This window comes from Zalophus californianus, chromosome 1, assembly GCF_009762305.2.
Source record: "Zalophus californianus isolate mZalCal1 chromosome 1, mZalCal1.pri.v2, whole genome shotgun sequence".
NCBI classification, from domain to species: domain Eukaryota; kingdom Metazoa; phylum Chordata; class Mammalia; order Carnivora; family Otariidae; genus Zalophus; species Zalophus californianus.
This window is the reverse complement of record NC_045595.1, coordinates 6,017,266-6,033,051: the sequence shown is the minus strand read 5'-3', so window position 1 is coordinate 6,033,051 and position 15,786 is coordinate 6,017,266. Positions and strand designations below refer to the sequence as shown.

Here is a 15,786-nt window from a genome sequence, read left to right as displayed (position 1 = left end):
GAAGAGTCACATGCTCTTCCAACTGAGCTGGCCAGGCACCCTGAATTTGTTTGTTTGTTTGTTTAAGATTGATACGTGGAATCTAAAAAAAGCCAGGGTGGCACCTGGGTGGCTCAGTTAAGCTTCTGCCTTCAGCTCAGGTCATGATCCTGGGGTCCTGAGATCAAGTCCTGCTCTGCGGGGAGCCTGCTGCTCCTTCTGCCTCTCCCCTTGCTCGTCCTCAATCTCTCAAATAAATAAATAAAAATCTTAAAAAAAAAATTTAAAAAATCAAAAAGCCAGGCTGGGTGGAAGGAGTTTCCACAAAACTCTTTCCCGCCCCCCTTTACTTTACCCTCCGTGCATCCTCACCCTGGTCCATGTACTGCTCACCCCAGGGTTTGGGGGAGAAAATGCCTTGGTTAAAAGGGAAGACTTTGGCGTTGGACAAATCTGGGTGAAATCTCCCCTTTGAGAGTGAGCCAACCATACCCAGTGTCAGTTTTCCCACCCGTAAAACAGCACCCAGCCATTTGGGGAATTGGGGAGATGGTGCTGGGAGAGCGCTGGGGCCTGTGGTGGAGGCCGGGGTGTGGGGGAGGCTCAGTTTTACCCCAGGAAGCCAGATTCCACCCCCATCCCCTTTTATTCACAGTTCCTCAGTTGGTGGGGAGGGTCCCCCGGTCCCCCCCCATTTCTTGGTTACTCCCTGTGAGTAGGAATACTCGGGAACATTTCTTTTATAAATTTCTGTATTCTTTGAATTCCTTTTTAAATAGGAACATTTTTTAAAAATTTTTATTTATTTATTTGAGAGACAGAGCTAGCCAGAGACAGCACGAGCAGGGAGGAGAGGGAGAGGCAGGCTACCCGCCGAGCTCATGTGGGGCTCGATCCCAGGACCCTAGGACTACAACCTGGGCCGAAGGCAGATGCTTAACCAACTGAGCTACCCAGGTGCTCCAAAATGTCCCTGGGGCACCTGGATGGCTCAGTCGGTTAAGCATCTGCCTTCAACTCAGTCTGTGATCCCAGGGTCCTGGGATCGACCCTGCTTCTCCCTCTGCTCCTCCCCTCCCCGCCCCAATGCTTTCTCTCTCTCAAATAAATAAATGAAATCTTAAAAAAAAATAGGGACATTTTATTTCTGTCATTTCTTTAACAGAAAAAGAAAAGCTATAGGAATATTCTCAAAACAATGTTGCTTTTATTCTTTTTCTTTCTTCTTATTTTTTAAAGCTGGGACAGTGCTGTGGTCATCCAGGGAGTGCCCCCCACATACACACACTTCTTGGGGCTGAAAGGTGCAGATCCTTGAGACAGACCATCAGGGTTCAAATCCCAGCTCCTCCACCAACTTGCTGTGTGACCCCAGACAAGTCATTTAGCCTCTCTGGGCCTCAGCAGCTCCTCTTGTAGATAATAATCATCTCTACCTGACCGGCTGGTGGTCATATGTATAAATTGCTCAACAAACAGTAGATATGATCATCTCAGGGCACCCCAAGGAGCCGCCAAGTGAAAGATATTCTGTAAGGGGTCCAGAGGCTCAAGGAACCCAGGCACACCTAGAGACGAGAGTGGGTCTACTGCAAAGGAGAATCTCAGGTGGTTAACACTGGAAATCTCCATGCTCTTTACCACCCAACATTCAGGCTCTCACTGTTCCTTGCCCCAAGGCACAACCTGGTCCCCTCAGGTCTTGCCTGTCATCTCCCCACCTCTGCAGCTGGTAGTTAGCTGCTCAGACTCCCCTTCTGCCAGACAGGACCCCCCACCCCGACCCCTGGGTCAGAAGCGTTTCTAAATGAAGCCAGGCTCACCAGCTCTTGCTTAAGAAAGCGGGCAGGGTTCCAGGGCTCTTGCTTTTCTTTTCTGTCGTTGATGTGGAACAGGAAGCAAATGATTCCTGATTCGGCCGAGCCCCCTGTCATCTCGTCTGTCAACAGGACAGCAAGTTGATATCTAGCAAGGCAAGTAACTCCGGTTACTTCTGGAGGTCAGTTTCCAGGCCCTCCTGGTTCATAATAACCCTTCAAGGACAGAAGTACACTAATAGGCAAGAACAAGCTGGTAACAGTTGTGAATATTCACAAGGTCTGCAGGTCCACATGGGAAGACGGGTGGTATGGAGCCGAAAAATCCTCTCTCTGTGGCTTCAGGACACAGTTTAAAACCCTTAAGATCTTTTGGGACCTCTTTTATTTCCCCAACTATCACTTAAGTTATAAGTACTGGGTGGTGACAATCACACGACTCTATGCATTTGTCAAAACTCATAGAACTCAGTAAAAAGAGTGAATTTTACTTTATGTAAATGACACCTCATGTTTTTAAAAAGACAATACTTGGGAGGTGCCTGGGTGGCTCAGTCAGCTGAGCAGCCGACTCTTGATTTTGGCTCAGGTCATGATCTCAGGGTCCTGGGATGGAGCCCCGTGTCGGGCCCTGTGCTGGGCGTGGAGCCTGCCTAAGATTCTTTCTCTCCTTCTCCCTCTGCCCCTCCCTCCCCCTCACATGCATGCATGTGCTCTCTCTCTTTCTCTCTAAAAAACAAAACAAAACAAAAACAAAAAACTAAAAAGACAATACTTGGGAAAAACAAAACATTCATGCAGCATGCAGGCATGTACATTTGTCAAAATACATCCAACTGAACACTTTAGGTGCATTTTATTTAACAAAAATTATACCTCAATAAAATTGATTGTAAAAGACAGTGACTGCCCAATTGTATGCTTTATTATTTTATTTTATTTTTTAAAAGATTTTATTTACTTATTTGAGAGAGAGATAGCGAGAGAGCATGCACGAGCAGGGAGGAGAGGGAGAAGCATGCTCCGTGCGAGCAGGGAGCCCGATGCGGGGCTCGATCCCGGGACTCCAGGATCATGACCTGAGCCAAAGGCAGAGGCATAGCCAACTAAGCCACCCAGGTGCCCCACTATTGTACGTTTTAAAGACCTGGCTCTGAAATTTTATTTGATAGCATTTGATGCAAAATTGAGGCCACTAGACCTCAGTGTCACTGATAGAAATCAGGGGGAATAAAAATATTTTTTTTTAAGTTTAATTTTTTTTTAGGCATCTCTATACCCAGGGTGGAGCTCGAACTCACGGCCCTGAGATCAAGCATGGCATGCTCTTCCAAATGAGCCAGCCAGGTGCCCCTAAAATATTTTATTTTCTTCAAAGAGAATGAAAGGGCATGTAGCCCTTTCCTGCTACTTAACCAAGGGTTTTCAAACTAAGTCCCCAGGGAATCCTAGGGGTTCCACACACACCCCCTGCTTTTCACCTGACCTGTAGTCAGAGCTGCCCGCTTCTGTGCCCCTCAAAAGCTTTTATCTGAAAAGTTCTGAGACTAAAGGGTTTGAAGGATCAGAGCTCTTAACAAAATGACTCTTGCTGTGTCCCAAACTACCTTGTATCCAAGCTGTGTCTGGGGGTCTTCAAGGAAGGGAGCCTGCAAAATTTATTAATGCCAACCAGGCTCTCTGCCTTCCTGCCCACTGGTTTTCTTTCAGTTCCTCAAAGCTGGTGCACGCTGTCCTTCCCCAGGGCCTTGGGACAAGCAGTTCCTTCCACCCAGAATGCCCTCCCTGACTGGTTCTCCTGCTTAACTCTTGCTCACCCTCCACCTTCCGCTCGGCCATCTCTTCCTCCATAAAACCTCCCTGGAATCTTCCACCGGGGGCCACATTCTTCTGCCAGAAGTTCTCCCAGAATTCAGTTCCTCTCCTCTGGGGCAGAGATGACTGGTGGAGTGTGAGGCTAATTGAGCTCTTTCTTGGTGTCTGTCTTCCTCCTACAGACAGGGCAAGGTGCGTGAGGGCTGGGGGGTCCCCTTGCTCCCCACTGCATGCACGATGCATAGCATCACATCTGGCGCAAGTAAGTGCTCAAGAAATATTGCCTACACTTTGGCCTGTGTACACGGTTGTATTTACATAGGGATTTCACACACACGTCACTGAAATAGAGTATGTGTAAAGAAAAGTGTGCAGATGTAAGCGTATGCTCAAATTTTCACTAGCTTCCCATTTTCCCTCACTCCCCAGGGAAGTTCCATCCTCATCTCCAACAGCATAGATTAGTTGTGCTTTTTTTTTTTTTTTGAGAGAGAGAGAGAGAGAGCAGGTGTGTGTGTGTGTGTGTGTGTGTGTGTGTGTGTGTGTGGAGTGGGGAGAGGGGAGGTGCAGAGGGAGAGGGAGAGAGAGATTCCCAAGCAGGCTCCACACCCAGCATGAAGCCGGACACAGGACTCGATCTCAGGGCCCTGAGATCATGACCTGAGCGAAAATCAAGAGTTGGATGGTCGATTGACTGAGGCACCCAGGCACCCTGCCCTGGTCCTTTGTGCAGTATGTTCTTTTCTTTTCTGTGTCTGGGTTCTTTTGCTCACAGTTATGTTTTGTGAGATTCATCCAGACTGTTGCATGTAGCCGCAATTCATATATTGTGATCTCTCATTCACACTCATTGCTATTGACCAGGAATGGACAATTTTTTTTTTTTCTGTAAAGGGCCAGATGGTAGCCGGGTTCACCTTTACAGGGCATAGTCTCTGTCACTGACCTGGGAAAGCAACCTCAGACAATCTATTAAAAAAGTAGGCATGGTTATGCTCCAAGAACACTTATAAATAACTGGGATTTCAATTTCATGTACTTTTCATATGTCACTGTTAAATTTTTTTTCCAATGATTTAAAAATGTACAAACTTTTTGGCAACTCCTCGAAAAGTTAAGCACAGAATTGTCATATGATCCAGCAATCCCACTCCTGGATATATACCCAAGGGAACTGAAAGCAGGGACTCAGAGATGCTCAGAGATGCTCATACATTCCAAGGTTTACAGGGGCATCGTTGACAAGAGATGGAAACAACAAAGTAAGTTGCAACTAACAGATGAATGGATAAACAAAATGTGGTGTGTCCCTACAGTGAAATATTCGCCATAAAAAGGAATAAAGTTCTGCCCCATGCCACAACATGGATGAAGCTTGAAAACACTTATGCTAAGTGAAAGAATACAGACACAAAAGGATAAGTATTGTGTGATTCCACTTACTTGAGGTGTGAACAGGCAAAGTCATAGAGACAGAAAGTAGATGGTGGGAGCCAGGGGGTCTGGCAAAGGGGGATAGGGAGTTAGTGTTTCGTGGGGACAGAGCTTCAGTTTGGGAAGATGAGAAAGTTCTGGAGATGGTTGGTGGGGACGGTTGCACAACAATGTGAGAGTACTTCATGCCACTGGACCCTACACTTAAAAAATGGCTAAAATGGGGCACCTGGGTGGCTCAGCCAATTAAGTGTCTGCCTTCGGCTCAGGTCATGATCCCGGGGTTCCAGGATCGAGCCCTGCATCGGGCTCTGCGCTCAGTGGAAAGTCTGCTTCTCCCTCTGCCCTGCCCCACCCCTTGCTATCTCTCTCTGTCCATCCCAAATAAATAAATAAAATCTTTTTAAGAAATGGTTAAAATGATAAGTTTAATGTGAAATATATTTTGCCACAATTTTAAAAATCCGTTTGTATTAAAAACAAAAACCAAAAAAAAAAAAAAAAAACACCCAAAATGTAAAAACCATTCTTAGCTCATGGGTTGCACAGAAATAGACAGTGGGCCAGATTTGTCCCATGCGCTGCAAGTTTGCCACCATCTGTTACAGATTGTTCCACTGAAGGAAAAAAGAAAACATGATTTCATCCATTCTATTGTTGAGAGGCATTTGGGTATGAACATGGTATGCAGTTCTCACTGCATATTTATTTATTTTGGGGGAGGGTTATTTTGTTCATGCTTATGTTCCCCACCCCTGCATGCAAACTCCTATTTCTTTGCCTGTCCATGGGACGGGGGCTTCTGGAATCATCCCCCAGGACTACCTCCTGAGAAGGGTGGGCTCTTGAATGGGGGAAACTGTAGCAGGGAAGGGGGCGGGCATAGCTTCCTATCCCTGGGCCCTTAGTCTGCCCTGGGGGCTTCCTCTTGGTCCCGGATGTGGGAGGGGAGGCCCAGGGAGCCAAGACACTCAGCCAAGACTGGAAGCTCCACATCCGGCAGAAGCCTTAAAGAGGGAGATGTGGCAGGGGCATGAAATCAGTGCCCGAGCTTTGGCCTGCTGAGTACGTCCTGAGGGTAAGTGACAGCTGCCCCTGCTCAGCCCAGAACCCCAGCCCGAGGGGGCCTTGGCAAAGCTGGGATGCCAGCCCTGTTCCCCCCCAGGATTCCATATCCCACCTGCTCTGGAGGCTTGACCCTCCCCAGAGGAGAAGGGACTGACCTGGCTGTCGGTTCTGTCTTGCAGCACCTGCAGGATGAAGGCTCTTGCCCCCCTCCTCCTCCCTGTCCTGGGGCTGCTGGGGTGTGGCAAGTCTCTGTGTCCAGTGGATGAAGCCATCAATGAGAAGATCCAGGATGGCACCAGATCCTTAAGTGAGGACCCTCACTTCCAACCTCAGCAGGGGCCTCAGAGGGGGCCCTCTAATTCCCGAGATGGAGCAGCCATCAATTCTGCCCCAACCAGAACCAAACCTCCACCCCAAACCCAAGCCAACCCCAGCCCCCATCCAGCTCCATCTTTGGCAGAAGCTCCAAATCCTCCTTCCTCCACAACCCCTATCTCAAGACAGAACCTGGGAGGTGATGAGGTTCCCATCTCATGGCTCTCCACCAGGGCCTGGCCCACCTGGGCCTTCCTCAGAAGAGTTTTCTTGACCACCTGCCTATCTCCAAACCACCAGGGCCAGGGCCACATGAGAACAGGGGCAGCTTGGTCTCACAGCTTCCTTCTCTCCTCCCCCCCCGCAGTTCTTGAGACAATGAGGAACTTTGGCCTGAGCTGCCTGAGCGTCACCTCCAGGGGGGACCTGGCCACCTGCCCTGCAGGTGAGTACTGAAGTCCTTTTCCAGGCTCTCGCTTCTGTTCCAGCACCCAGGAACCCCTCCCCCTAAATCCAGCCTCTATTTCTTGAGTCAACTTCCCCAGGATCCTGGTCTGCGGCCCCAGCCTTCTCCCCGCCCCAGCTCCGGGACAGCTTGGGACACAGCCGCCCACGCAATCCGGCTCCCATTCATTCCCCGGTGTTGGAGCCCGCGGCTTCCCTCCGGACCCCCTGGCGGGTAGCCTCCCGCCCGGGTCCAGACTCCCTCCGCTCCGGCCCACAGGCTTCGCCGTCACCGCCTGCACCTGTGGCTCCGCCTGTGGCTCGTGGGACGTGCGCGCCGAGACCACATGCCACTGCCAGTGCGCGGGCATGGACTGGACCGGAGCTCGCTGTTGCCGCGTGCAGACCACCGCCTGAGGTCCCCGGGGTCACGGTGCCGGCTGGGGGGCGTGGCCAGGCCTCGAGGGGGCGGGGTCAGGCCTCTGACGGGGCGTGGCCAGGCCTCGGAGGGGCGGGGCTGGAAATAAACCCTGAGAAGGTGAGGGTCGGGGCGCGGCGCTGTCTTTTGTGGGGGGTGGGAGACTGAGCTGGCGTCTCCCGAAAAGAGCCGGGCACGCAGACGCTGGAGGGAGGCGGTGGCCGGGCCGCCCGTGACTTTCCTCTGCCCATCCCTCTCCTCCCATGTTGTGCCCCCCTCCCCATCTCCGAGAACAAGGCCTCTACTTCCTCTGAGGACACTCACACCCAAGAATCATGGCCTCCTTCAGGAGGGGGAAGTGCGTGTTACCTTTAAGGCCACCTTGACGGTCACCCTCGGGTCTCTGGCCTTCCAGGAAATCGCTGGGTCATTCTGTCCCAGCCCCTACAATGAGGCTTCATTCGGGGTCTGGGTCTGGATGGGACAGGGACCCCCGCCCCCCCCCCACTCTGCATACACTTCAGGGCCCCAAGCCTCCAGAAGCCCCAGGGTCAAGGTGGATGCCTGGGTCATCTCTCAGCCCAGAGCCCTCAGCTGAGATCCCTCACTCCCCAACCTCATGGAGGGGCCTGCAGGGCACAGGCAAAGCTGGGTCGTGGACAGGAAGGAATCTTCACAGGAGCAAGCTGAGAACTCTTACCTGAGGCCACGAACCACAAGTTTACGTTTTCACACATGCAGCGCAGTTTTGAGTAGTTACAACCTGCAGTACACAGGGGCACATACGCCCTCATGGACACTTGAATATGAAAACGCAGGGCAGGGTACTTGTTTGCCCTTTGGTGTATTCCTGGCACTCAGAAGAGAGCATACCACATAGTAGGTGCTCAGGAAATGTCTGCTGAATAAATAACCACCTACACACGTGGATACACCATCCAGGTGCACACACTACATGTACACACACGGTACACAACCCAGTTACTATGGTCACACAGGGACACACCATGGCCACAGACACATACATGGGCACAAGAAAGGACCACTGGAACATACAGGCACGGCCATGGAAGGAGGAACATAGACACGTAGATGTGTAAACCTTGGACAGAGTCTCTTGCTTCTGACATCAAGTCCCCATCCCCGCCTGGACGACATCAGTCCCCATCTGAATTCTGACCTGGAAGATGAGTCACCTGCAACACTTACACAGCTTCCTGGGGGCACAGATCCAGGTGATTCAGGGTCCAGTTCCCTGGGAATCCTAACCCAGGGGTCTTAAAAATCCAGCCCCTGCGAGATGCAGACACAGATTTCAGAACACTTGGTGCCCAGTCTTGAAAGGGACCCCAGACTCAAATGTCCCAGCCCCCAGGAGCTGGAGAACAGGTGATGGGGTGGCATCCTGGTTTTCAAGATGTTTTGGACTCTCCTGCAGGGAGGCAGTGGCGGGGGGGTGGGCGCCCGTGACTTTCTTCTGCCCATCCCTCTCCTCCCATGTTATGCCCCTATCTCTGCCACCCACCCCCTATGATGGCACGGCCCCCTGTCTGATTCCGGTAGCCATGAGCTGAGATCACAGACTCTCCTCTTGCCCCTGGAGCCCACCCATACCCCAATCCAGAGATTCCCCTCCTAAATCCTCCCTCCTAACCCCATGTGGCCATGGGGTTGAGGTGGGACCACTGAGTCAGAAGTGTGTTGAGGAGCAGAGAGGGTGGGTCTAGAACCTTGCCTGTCCCACCCCCTCACTGATGTGGAGGGGGGGTGCACTCCTTTGTCCCCAGACTGATTGGAATGCCTCTTTATCTCCAAGTCCCATTCAATTATCCCCCTATGTCTGGACCCCAAAAAGTCCTTTTCAGAGTCCTCAATTCCAGCACAGTCATTCTCCTGTCCCAGAGCGCAGACTTGGATAGGCAAGCCCCCTTCTCAAGCCTCCATTTTCTCACTTGCCAACCGCCCAGCCCCCCTGAGGTAGCCAAGAGTTTTTCAGTTGCAAGCGCCACAAACCCCACTGCAAGTTAGCTTGAGCAAAAGTAAAAGGAAGTTTCTGGGGGCACCTGGCTGGCTCAGTCAGTGGGGCATGCAACTCTTGATCTCGGGGTGTGAGTTTGAGCCCCATGTTGGGTGTAGAGATGACTTAAAAATAAAATCTTTAAAAAAGAAAAAAAAAGAGGAAGTTTCTGGATATGTAACTGAGAAGCCCAGGGTTAAAGATTCACTTATTTTTTTAAATTTTTTTTATTTTTAAAGATTTTATTTATTTATTCGACAGATAGAGAGACAGCACAAGCAGGCAGAGTGGCAGGCAGAGGGAGGGGGAGAAGCAGGCTCTCCGCCGAGCAGGGAGCCGGACGCGGGGCTCGATCCCAGGACCCTGGGATCATGACCTGAGCCAAAGGCAGCCGCCTAACCGACTGAGCCACCCAGGCGCCCCTCGCTTATTTATTTTAGAGAGAGAGAGTGCGGGGTGGGGAGGGGCAGAGGGGGCAGGGGGAGAGGAAGAGAGAGTCTACACTCAGCACAGAGCCTGATGCAGGGTTCAATCTCACAACTCTGAGATCACGGACCTGAGTCGAAACCAAGAGTTGGACTCTTAACCAACTGCACCAAGAGGCCCAGGGTTAGAATGACAGATTCAAGTATGGGTGGATCTAGCCCTCAAATGATGTCTCCAGGATCCGACTCCCTCTCAGGTCTGCTCTCCTCAATGCTGGCTTCTCTCTCAAGCAAGTTCTCCCCCATCACAGCTCCAAGGTTACATTTTCCCAGTCTGAGAGCCCCAGTGGAGAGAGAGAGAGAGAGAAAAAAAAAAAGAGGAAATGCCTTTTTTCCTGGTTAATGCCCCAAAAGTCGCAGTCCTGAGTTTCATTGGCTGAATCTGGCTCATGTGCCCACCCCTGTGCCAAATCTTAGACTCTGATTGCCTGGGCCTGGATCATGTACCCACTCTAAACCAATCACTGGTTTATGGTTAGCTGTCCTGGAGACGCATATTCTTTCTTAAAAGAAAATTGAGACTGTTACCCCTAAGACAGCGGCTGGTCGAGAAGCCTCACAGAGCCCTCTCAAGCCACTGTGATTGCTCGCGGGCCTCCAGTTTCACAACTGCTATTTTGTCCAGAGGGCTGGATGCAGCCTGGTCTTCGCTTCAACCGACCTACAGAAATGTGAAATGCTGTGGCCCCACCCCCTGCAGCTGTCCATCACAGCAGAGCCAGCTGCCCACTGTTCCGTCTCCTCTGTGACCGGTACATCAGGAGAGGGTCGAATCTCTCAATTGCGGACTTCTTTCTAAAATCAGAGAAAGGGGGCGCCTGGGTGGCTCAGTTGGTTAAGCGACTGCCTTCGGCTCAGGTCATGATCCTGGAGTCCCCGGATCGAATCCCGCATCGGGCTCCCCGCTCAGCAAGGAGTCTGCTTCTCCCTCTGACTCTCCCCCCTCTCATGTGCACTCTCTCTCAAATAAACAAAATCTTAAAAAAAAAAAAAAACAGAGAGAGGAGTTGACATCAAAACACTGTTAAAGCAAGCAGTCATCCTTGAGCCGACAAGGTCGGCAATAGTTTAGAAAACAGAGCATCATTCTCATCAAAACTTGGGGGACCATTCCAAAGTTATCTCAAATTTAATCATACATTTAAAAGCTAAAACATAGAAAGTCTTTTTAAAGGGCGCCCGGGTGGCTCAGTCAGTTAAGCGTCTGCCTTCAGCTCAGGTCATGATCTGAGGGTCCCGGGACCCAGCCCAGCAGGGGCTCCCCACTGAGCAGGGAGCCTGCTTCTTCTCCCTCTGCCGCTTCCCCTCCATCATCTCTCGCTTATGCTCTATCTCTCTGTCAAATAAATAAATAAAATCTTTTTTAAAAAGTCTTTTTAATTATCTTTTACTTATTTTTTCCAAAGGGAGAGAACCATAATGGTCTAGACCAGCGTTGTCCAATATGACAGCCACCAAACCCTTGAAAGTCCTGTGAGTGTAAATCACGTTTGATTTTTGAAGATTTAGTACCAAAAAAAGGTACTATATCTCAATTTTTTAGTATCGTCTACACGCTGAAGTGATAATTTTGAGGGTATATTATGTTAAATAAGATGCATGATTAAAATTAACTTAGCCTGTCCCTTTTCGTCTTTTGAAGGTGGTTGCTAGAAATTTTTAAATTAAAGATGTGGCTTACATTATATTTCTACCAGAAGGCACTGTTCTAAACTTAAAGAGAGAATTCCCTACAAACTTTGTCTCATTTTTATCTCCAGTTTTCAAGGTCACAGACACAAAGAGAGCTTGAAGACATCTAGACAGAGAGCAGACATGTGAATGCATGAATATGGATATTTCTCTGGGGCAAACACGTGTAGAAGCCTGCCAGTGGGCAAGCCATGTGAACACGTGAGCAGATGTAGCATGGTTTCCGGGAGTGTGCATGAGTGTGGGTAGGTGAGCAGATGCGTGGGTGAGAGTGAGTGTTTCCAAGTGTTTCTCTGTCTGGGGACCCAGGGAGAGGGGACATCATGTCCAGGGTTAGGTCAAGGCGTGCATCTGGCTCTGTCCCAGATATGGGTGGAGCTCAAGTGGTTGGCCCCCTTACCTCACATCCGTTCCTTTCCTCCATGGGGTCTTGAAGAAGTAGAATTTCTTGGGGTGGAGCTGAGGGGTAGGACTGGGGCGGGGGGTAGGAAGATGTGGGAGACCTAGAAATCCTGCCTCCAAAGCCCAGATACCTCAAACCTAAAGGGTGGGACTCCCAGGGGCCTAGATTCTCTCCTGAGAGGGGCAGGGGACAATGTTCATTTGGGTAGACACATACATAGCTTGTGTCCTTTTGTGTCTGTTTGTGACCATCCTTTAAAGTTTTTAAAATTTATTTATATTGAGTATAATTGACTTATAACATTGTGTATGTTTGAGGTGTACAGGTGTTGATTTGAGACATTTGTACATTGCAACATGATGACCGCCATAGCATTAGCTAACAGTTCTGTTGCTGGTTCCTGATCATGCTGGTTCCTGTCTCTGGGTCTGTGGGCTTCTCTGCTTGGCCCTCCGCGAGACCGCTGGTCTCCTAAGACTCTCTTGATCTGGGGGTGTGGGGTGTGGGGAGGATGCCCCAGGGCTGGAGGGTCCTGGGTCACTGAAAAGAGGAGATTGACCTCTCCTCCTCCTCCCCCCAACCCAGAGATTTCCTCATCTGCCACGACACCTTCCGGCGGGTGGGGATGTATGTGGGCAAACTGGCCGACTAGGAACCATGGAGTCTGAGGAAATCTACATGAAGCAGGAGGTCAAGATGCAGGCAGCAGCCTTCAAAGACAAGAAACAGAGGGCCCCAGCCAATAAGGAAGGTTAGGCACCTCGAGGTGGGGAGGGGAGAGGTCAGGTGGGAGAGATTGGGATGGGAGAGATAAGGGGTTGAAAGTGGGGTCACAGGGCTCATTCCCCCACCCCTAAATGTATGTGTGCATGTGTATCCCCCAAACGCTCATGCACACCTTCTCCACCCACCCAAGAAGCAGGTCTTGTTTTCCCCATTCCTTATCTGTTATCCCCAGAGATTTGTTGTGTGCAGGGGTTTGGTGAGCCAAGATCTCTGAGCCCCCTTCCTACCCCCACCCCCGCCCCAGAGCTCTGGGCAGGTTTCCACTCTCACTGACCCACCCACAGGTGCAGGTAACCCTGACTATGAGAATATCACCTTGACCTTCAGAAACCAGGAGAAGCTGAAGGGCAGCCATTCATCCCTCAAGAATCAGGGCAAGCAGCCATCTGCCAGCACACACTGCACAGCCTCGGGAGGGGCCCATGGTAGGGCATCATGGGAACCAGGAGCACCATGTGGAGGTCGGGGTCAGTGGTGTGGGGCGTGGTGACATCGGGGCATGTGTGTTACGGTCGAGGGCGGGGGGGTTAGCTTCGCAGGTGGGGATGATGATGTCGGTGGTGTTGGTGTTTGGTGGAAGTGTTGGTGAAAGTCTGGGTGATGGTGATGGTGGAGAGGTGACCACGTAGTGGATCAGGAGGGAACCACCTGGACAGAGCCCATGACAGTGCTGATGAGACCTGCTGCTGGGGACAATGCTAACAATGGTAGGCACTGATGTTGATGGGTGCTGGTGACAGCTACTGTTGACGTTGTGAGTGCTGGTAAAGGGGATGGTAAGGGCAGCATGATGATGACAGCATTGGGGACAACTGGTGGCTCTGGTCAGTGGGCATGTTGGTGGTCACAGTGGCTACGGCATTGGGAAGAGCGGGTGCAGGTGACAGAGTTTCTGACGGCGTTAGAGTCAGTCCAGATGGTTTGGGTGGTGGTGTTGGGCCCTGGAGGTCACCTGTCTTGCCTCTACCCCAGTCCCGACCCTGTCTAGGCCACCCTCAGAATCTGCCCAGGTCCCCTGTTGTCTGCACAGAGCCCTCACGATTCTGTACACCCTCCTCTCCCTGTCCTGCATCATCCTCTTGGCCTTGGTCCTGGCAAAGAGTGAGTAGGGTTTTTCGTTTCGGGGTTGTTGTTGTTTTTGTTTTTTTGTTTTTTTTGGTGGGGGCTGGGGCAGCGTGGAGGGGGTCCTCAGGAGGTGGGCAGCCCAGTGTTTCCACCCTGTCTCCCCTCTCCCTCGTTCCCCTCCCTTCCCCCACCCTTGTTCCCAGGCCTACAGAACTGGGGGCACCTCAAGGTTTTTCCTGCCTCCCCTGCCCCTCCTCCTGAACAGATTCTGAGATGTCCCAGGAGTTGCTGGTCTTGAAAAGGGAGCTCTGGAATGGTGAGGGTGGGACCTGGGGGAGGCCCACGGGGTCGGGGTGGGGGTGAGGAGAGCAGTGGTGATACGGACATGCCCACTTCATGCCTCAGTCTCCGACTCGGTGCGGGAGTGTCAGGAGGAGCAGAACCGGGGCTGGAGCTCCATCCAGCAGCTCACCAGGGAGGCCAAGCAGGGCATTGACACGGTCAAGAGAAGTGTCCAGTTCGAGGGAGAGAAAATGAAGATGTTATTAACAGGTGCCATTGCAGACCTTCCTTCCCTGGGTGGAATTTGTCTCATGCTGGGGGCTGGGGAATTGGGGGAGGGGACAGCAGGGGTCCCATTCTCCCAGCACACGGTGGGGGGGGGTGTTTAGAAGCATGATGGATGTCACCCTCTGAGTCACTCAGGGGATATTTAAATGCTGCTAGGGACACCAAGTACGCGGGCTCCACAGCACCCCAGCCTGGGGGTTGGGCAGGGAGGAGGCTTCCGATAAACATGGGAGCCCTGTGTGAGACCCCACACCAGATTTCTCCTATCCTCCTGCCCCCAGACATGAGCCAAATCAAGAACAAGTTACAGGAAATCTCCAAGGCACTGGAGAAGAAGCCAAGCTCATGTAAGTTGGGACTGGGGAGATGGATGAGGAGGGAGCTACAGACGTGGCCCCAGTTTCCCTCCTGGGGGAGGGATCTGCCTGACCTTGGGTCTCCATCCTGCCCAGAGACCTCAACAAATGAGAAGACATCGAAGGCCCAGCTACCCCTCCCAGTGAAGCTGTCCACGTGTGTGATCATGGTGTGTTGTGAGCCTAATGCATGACACAGTGGGTGGCTGTGTCAGCAAGGACCCCAAAGGTGTGTCAGTGTGAGTGTGGGTGTGGGCGACACGGGTAGCACTGTGAACACGTGTGAGTACCCTGCAGTATGTTGTGTATACGTGTGTCATGGCGGCGCTGTGTGTGGGGCACCCCGTGTATCACTATAATTGTGGGTGTTGCAGTGTGTGCCCTGTGCCGATGTGAGTGTGACTGATTATGCAAACGAGGGGCTTCGGAGCATGTACCCATGTATGTTCCTTTGTTTCTGCACTCACGGTTCTTGATTTGTGAAGATAAAGGCCTATGCAAAAGAATGTGGCTTTTAGATCTCATACTGGGAGCACCTGGGGGGCTTTGGGGACCTGGAGGGGGAGGGCCTGGCAAATGTTGGGGGATGGGGAAAGGCACACAGGGAGCCCGTGGACACGAGGTTGTGTGGGAATGAATGCCCCGAGTCGGTCTTCGGGTGTCCATGAACGTGTACCCAGGGAGTAACCCAGTCTCCGTGCCCAGGAGTGTGTGCCTGAGATGGACAGTGTCTCCCTATGTGCAGGTGGGCCCACAGATATATCTGAGCCCTTAAGCAGGTACCCACGGGTGTAACTGTGCTCCTCAGCGTATATGCCCACTGAGCGTGCAGCCGTGAGTGCACATGCCCCTAAGTGCCCTAGGCCCCTGGTTCGTGGATGCATGTCCCTTTTTTTTTTTTAAAGATTTTATTTTTTGACAGAGAGAGAGACAGCGAGAGACGGAACGCAAGCAGGGGGAGTGGGAGAGGGAGAAGCAGGCTTCCTGCGGAGCAGGGAGCCCGATGCGGGGCTCGATCCCAGGACTCTGGGATCATGACCTGAGCCGAAGGCAGACGCTTAAGGACTGAGCCACCCAGGCGCCCCAGATGCATGTCCCTTAAGAGAACATGTACCTGAGTAA

At 51.7% G+C, this 15,786-nt stretch overlaps 3 protein-coding genes across 7 annotated transcripts in view; 2 read left to right on the top strand and 1 right to left on the bottom strand.

Moving 5' to 3' along the window:
• PCP2 (Purkinje cell protein 2) overlaps positions 1–15,786 on the bottom strand; it is a 36,019-nt gene that overhangs the window by 18,957 nt on the left and 1,276 nt on the right. Inside the window, exons 2-3 of one of the 5 annotated variants that reach the window (XM_027584780.2) lie at positions 3,614–3,787; positions 1,803–1,944 (exon numbers count right to left, since the gene is read on the bottom strand). The exons of 2 other annotated variants lie outside the window; for them this stretch is intronic. The gene's annotated coding sequence lies outside the window, so the exon portion shown is untranslated. Of the gene's footprint in view, positions 1–1,802; positions 1,945–3,613; positions 3,788–6,268; positions 6,289–15,786 lie in introns of those variants that run through there. 2 more of the 5 variants (XM_027584783.2, XM_027584781.2) reach the window with 2 other exon arrangements.
• On the top strand, positions 5,970–7,414 carry RETN (resistin). The gene is made up of 4 exons (XM_027584786.1): positions 5,970–6,123; positions 6,293–6,420; positions 6,796–6,873; positions 7,153–7,414. Exons 2-4 carry the CDS (start codon positions 6,303–6,305, stop codon positions 7,287–7,289), a joined length of 333 nt encoding a protein of 110 aa, XP_027440587.1. The 5' UTR covers positions 5,970–6,123; positions 6,293–6,302; the 3' UTR covers positions 7,290–7,414.
• MCEMP1 (mast cell expressed membrane protein 1) lies at positions 12,307–15,177 on the top strand. The gene is made up of 7 exons (XM_027584770.1): positions 12,307–12,638; positions 12,958–13,098; positions 13,646–13,774; positions 14,004–14,054; positions 14,144–14,290; positions 14,590–14,655; positions 14,761–15,177. Coding segments are annotated over exons 1-7 (630 nt in total). The 5' UTR covers positions 12,307–12,544; the 3' UTR covers positions 14,763–15,177.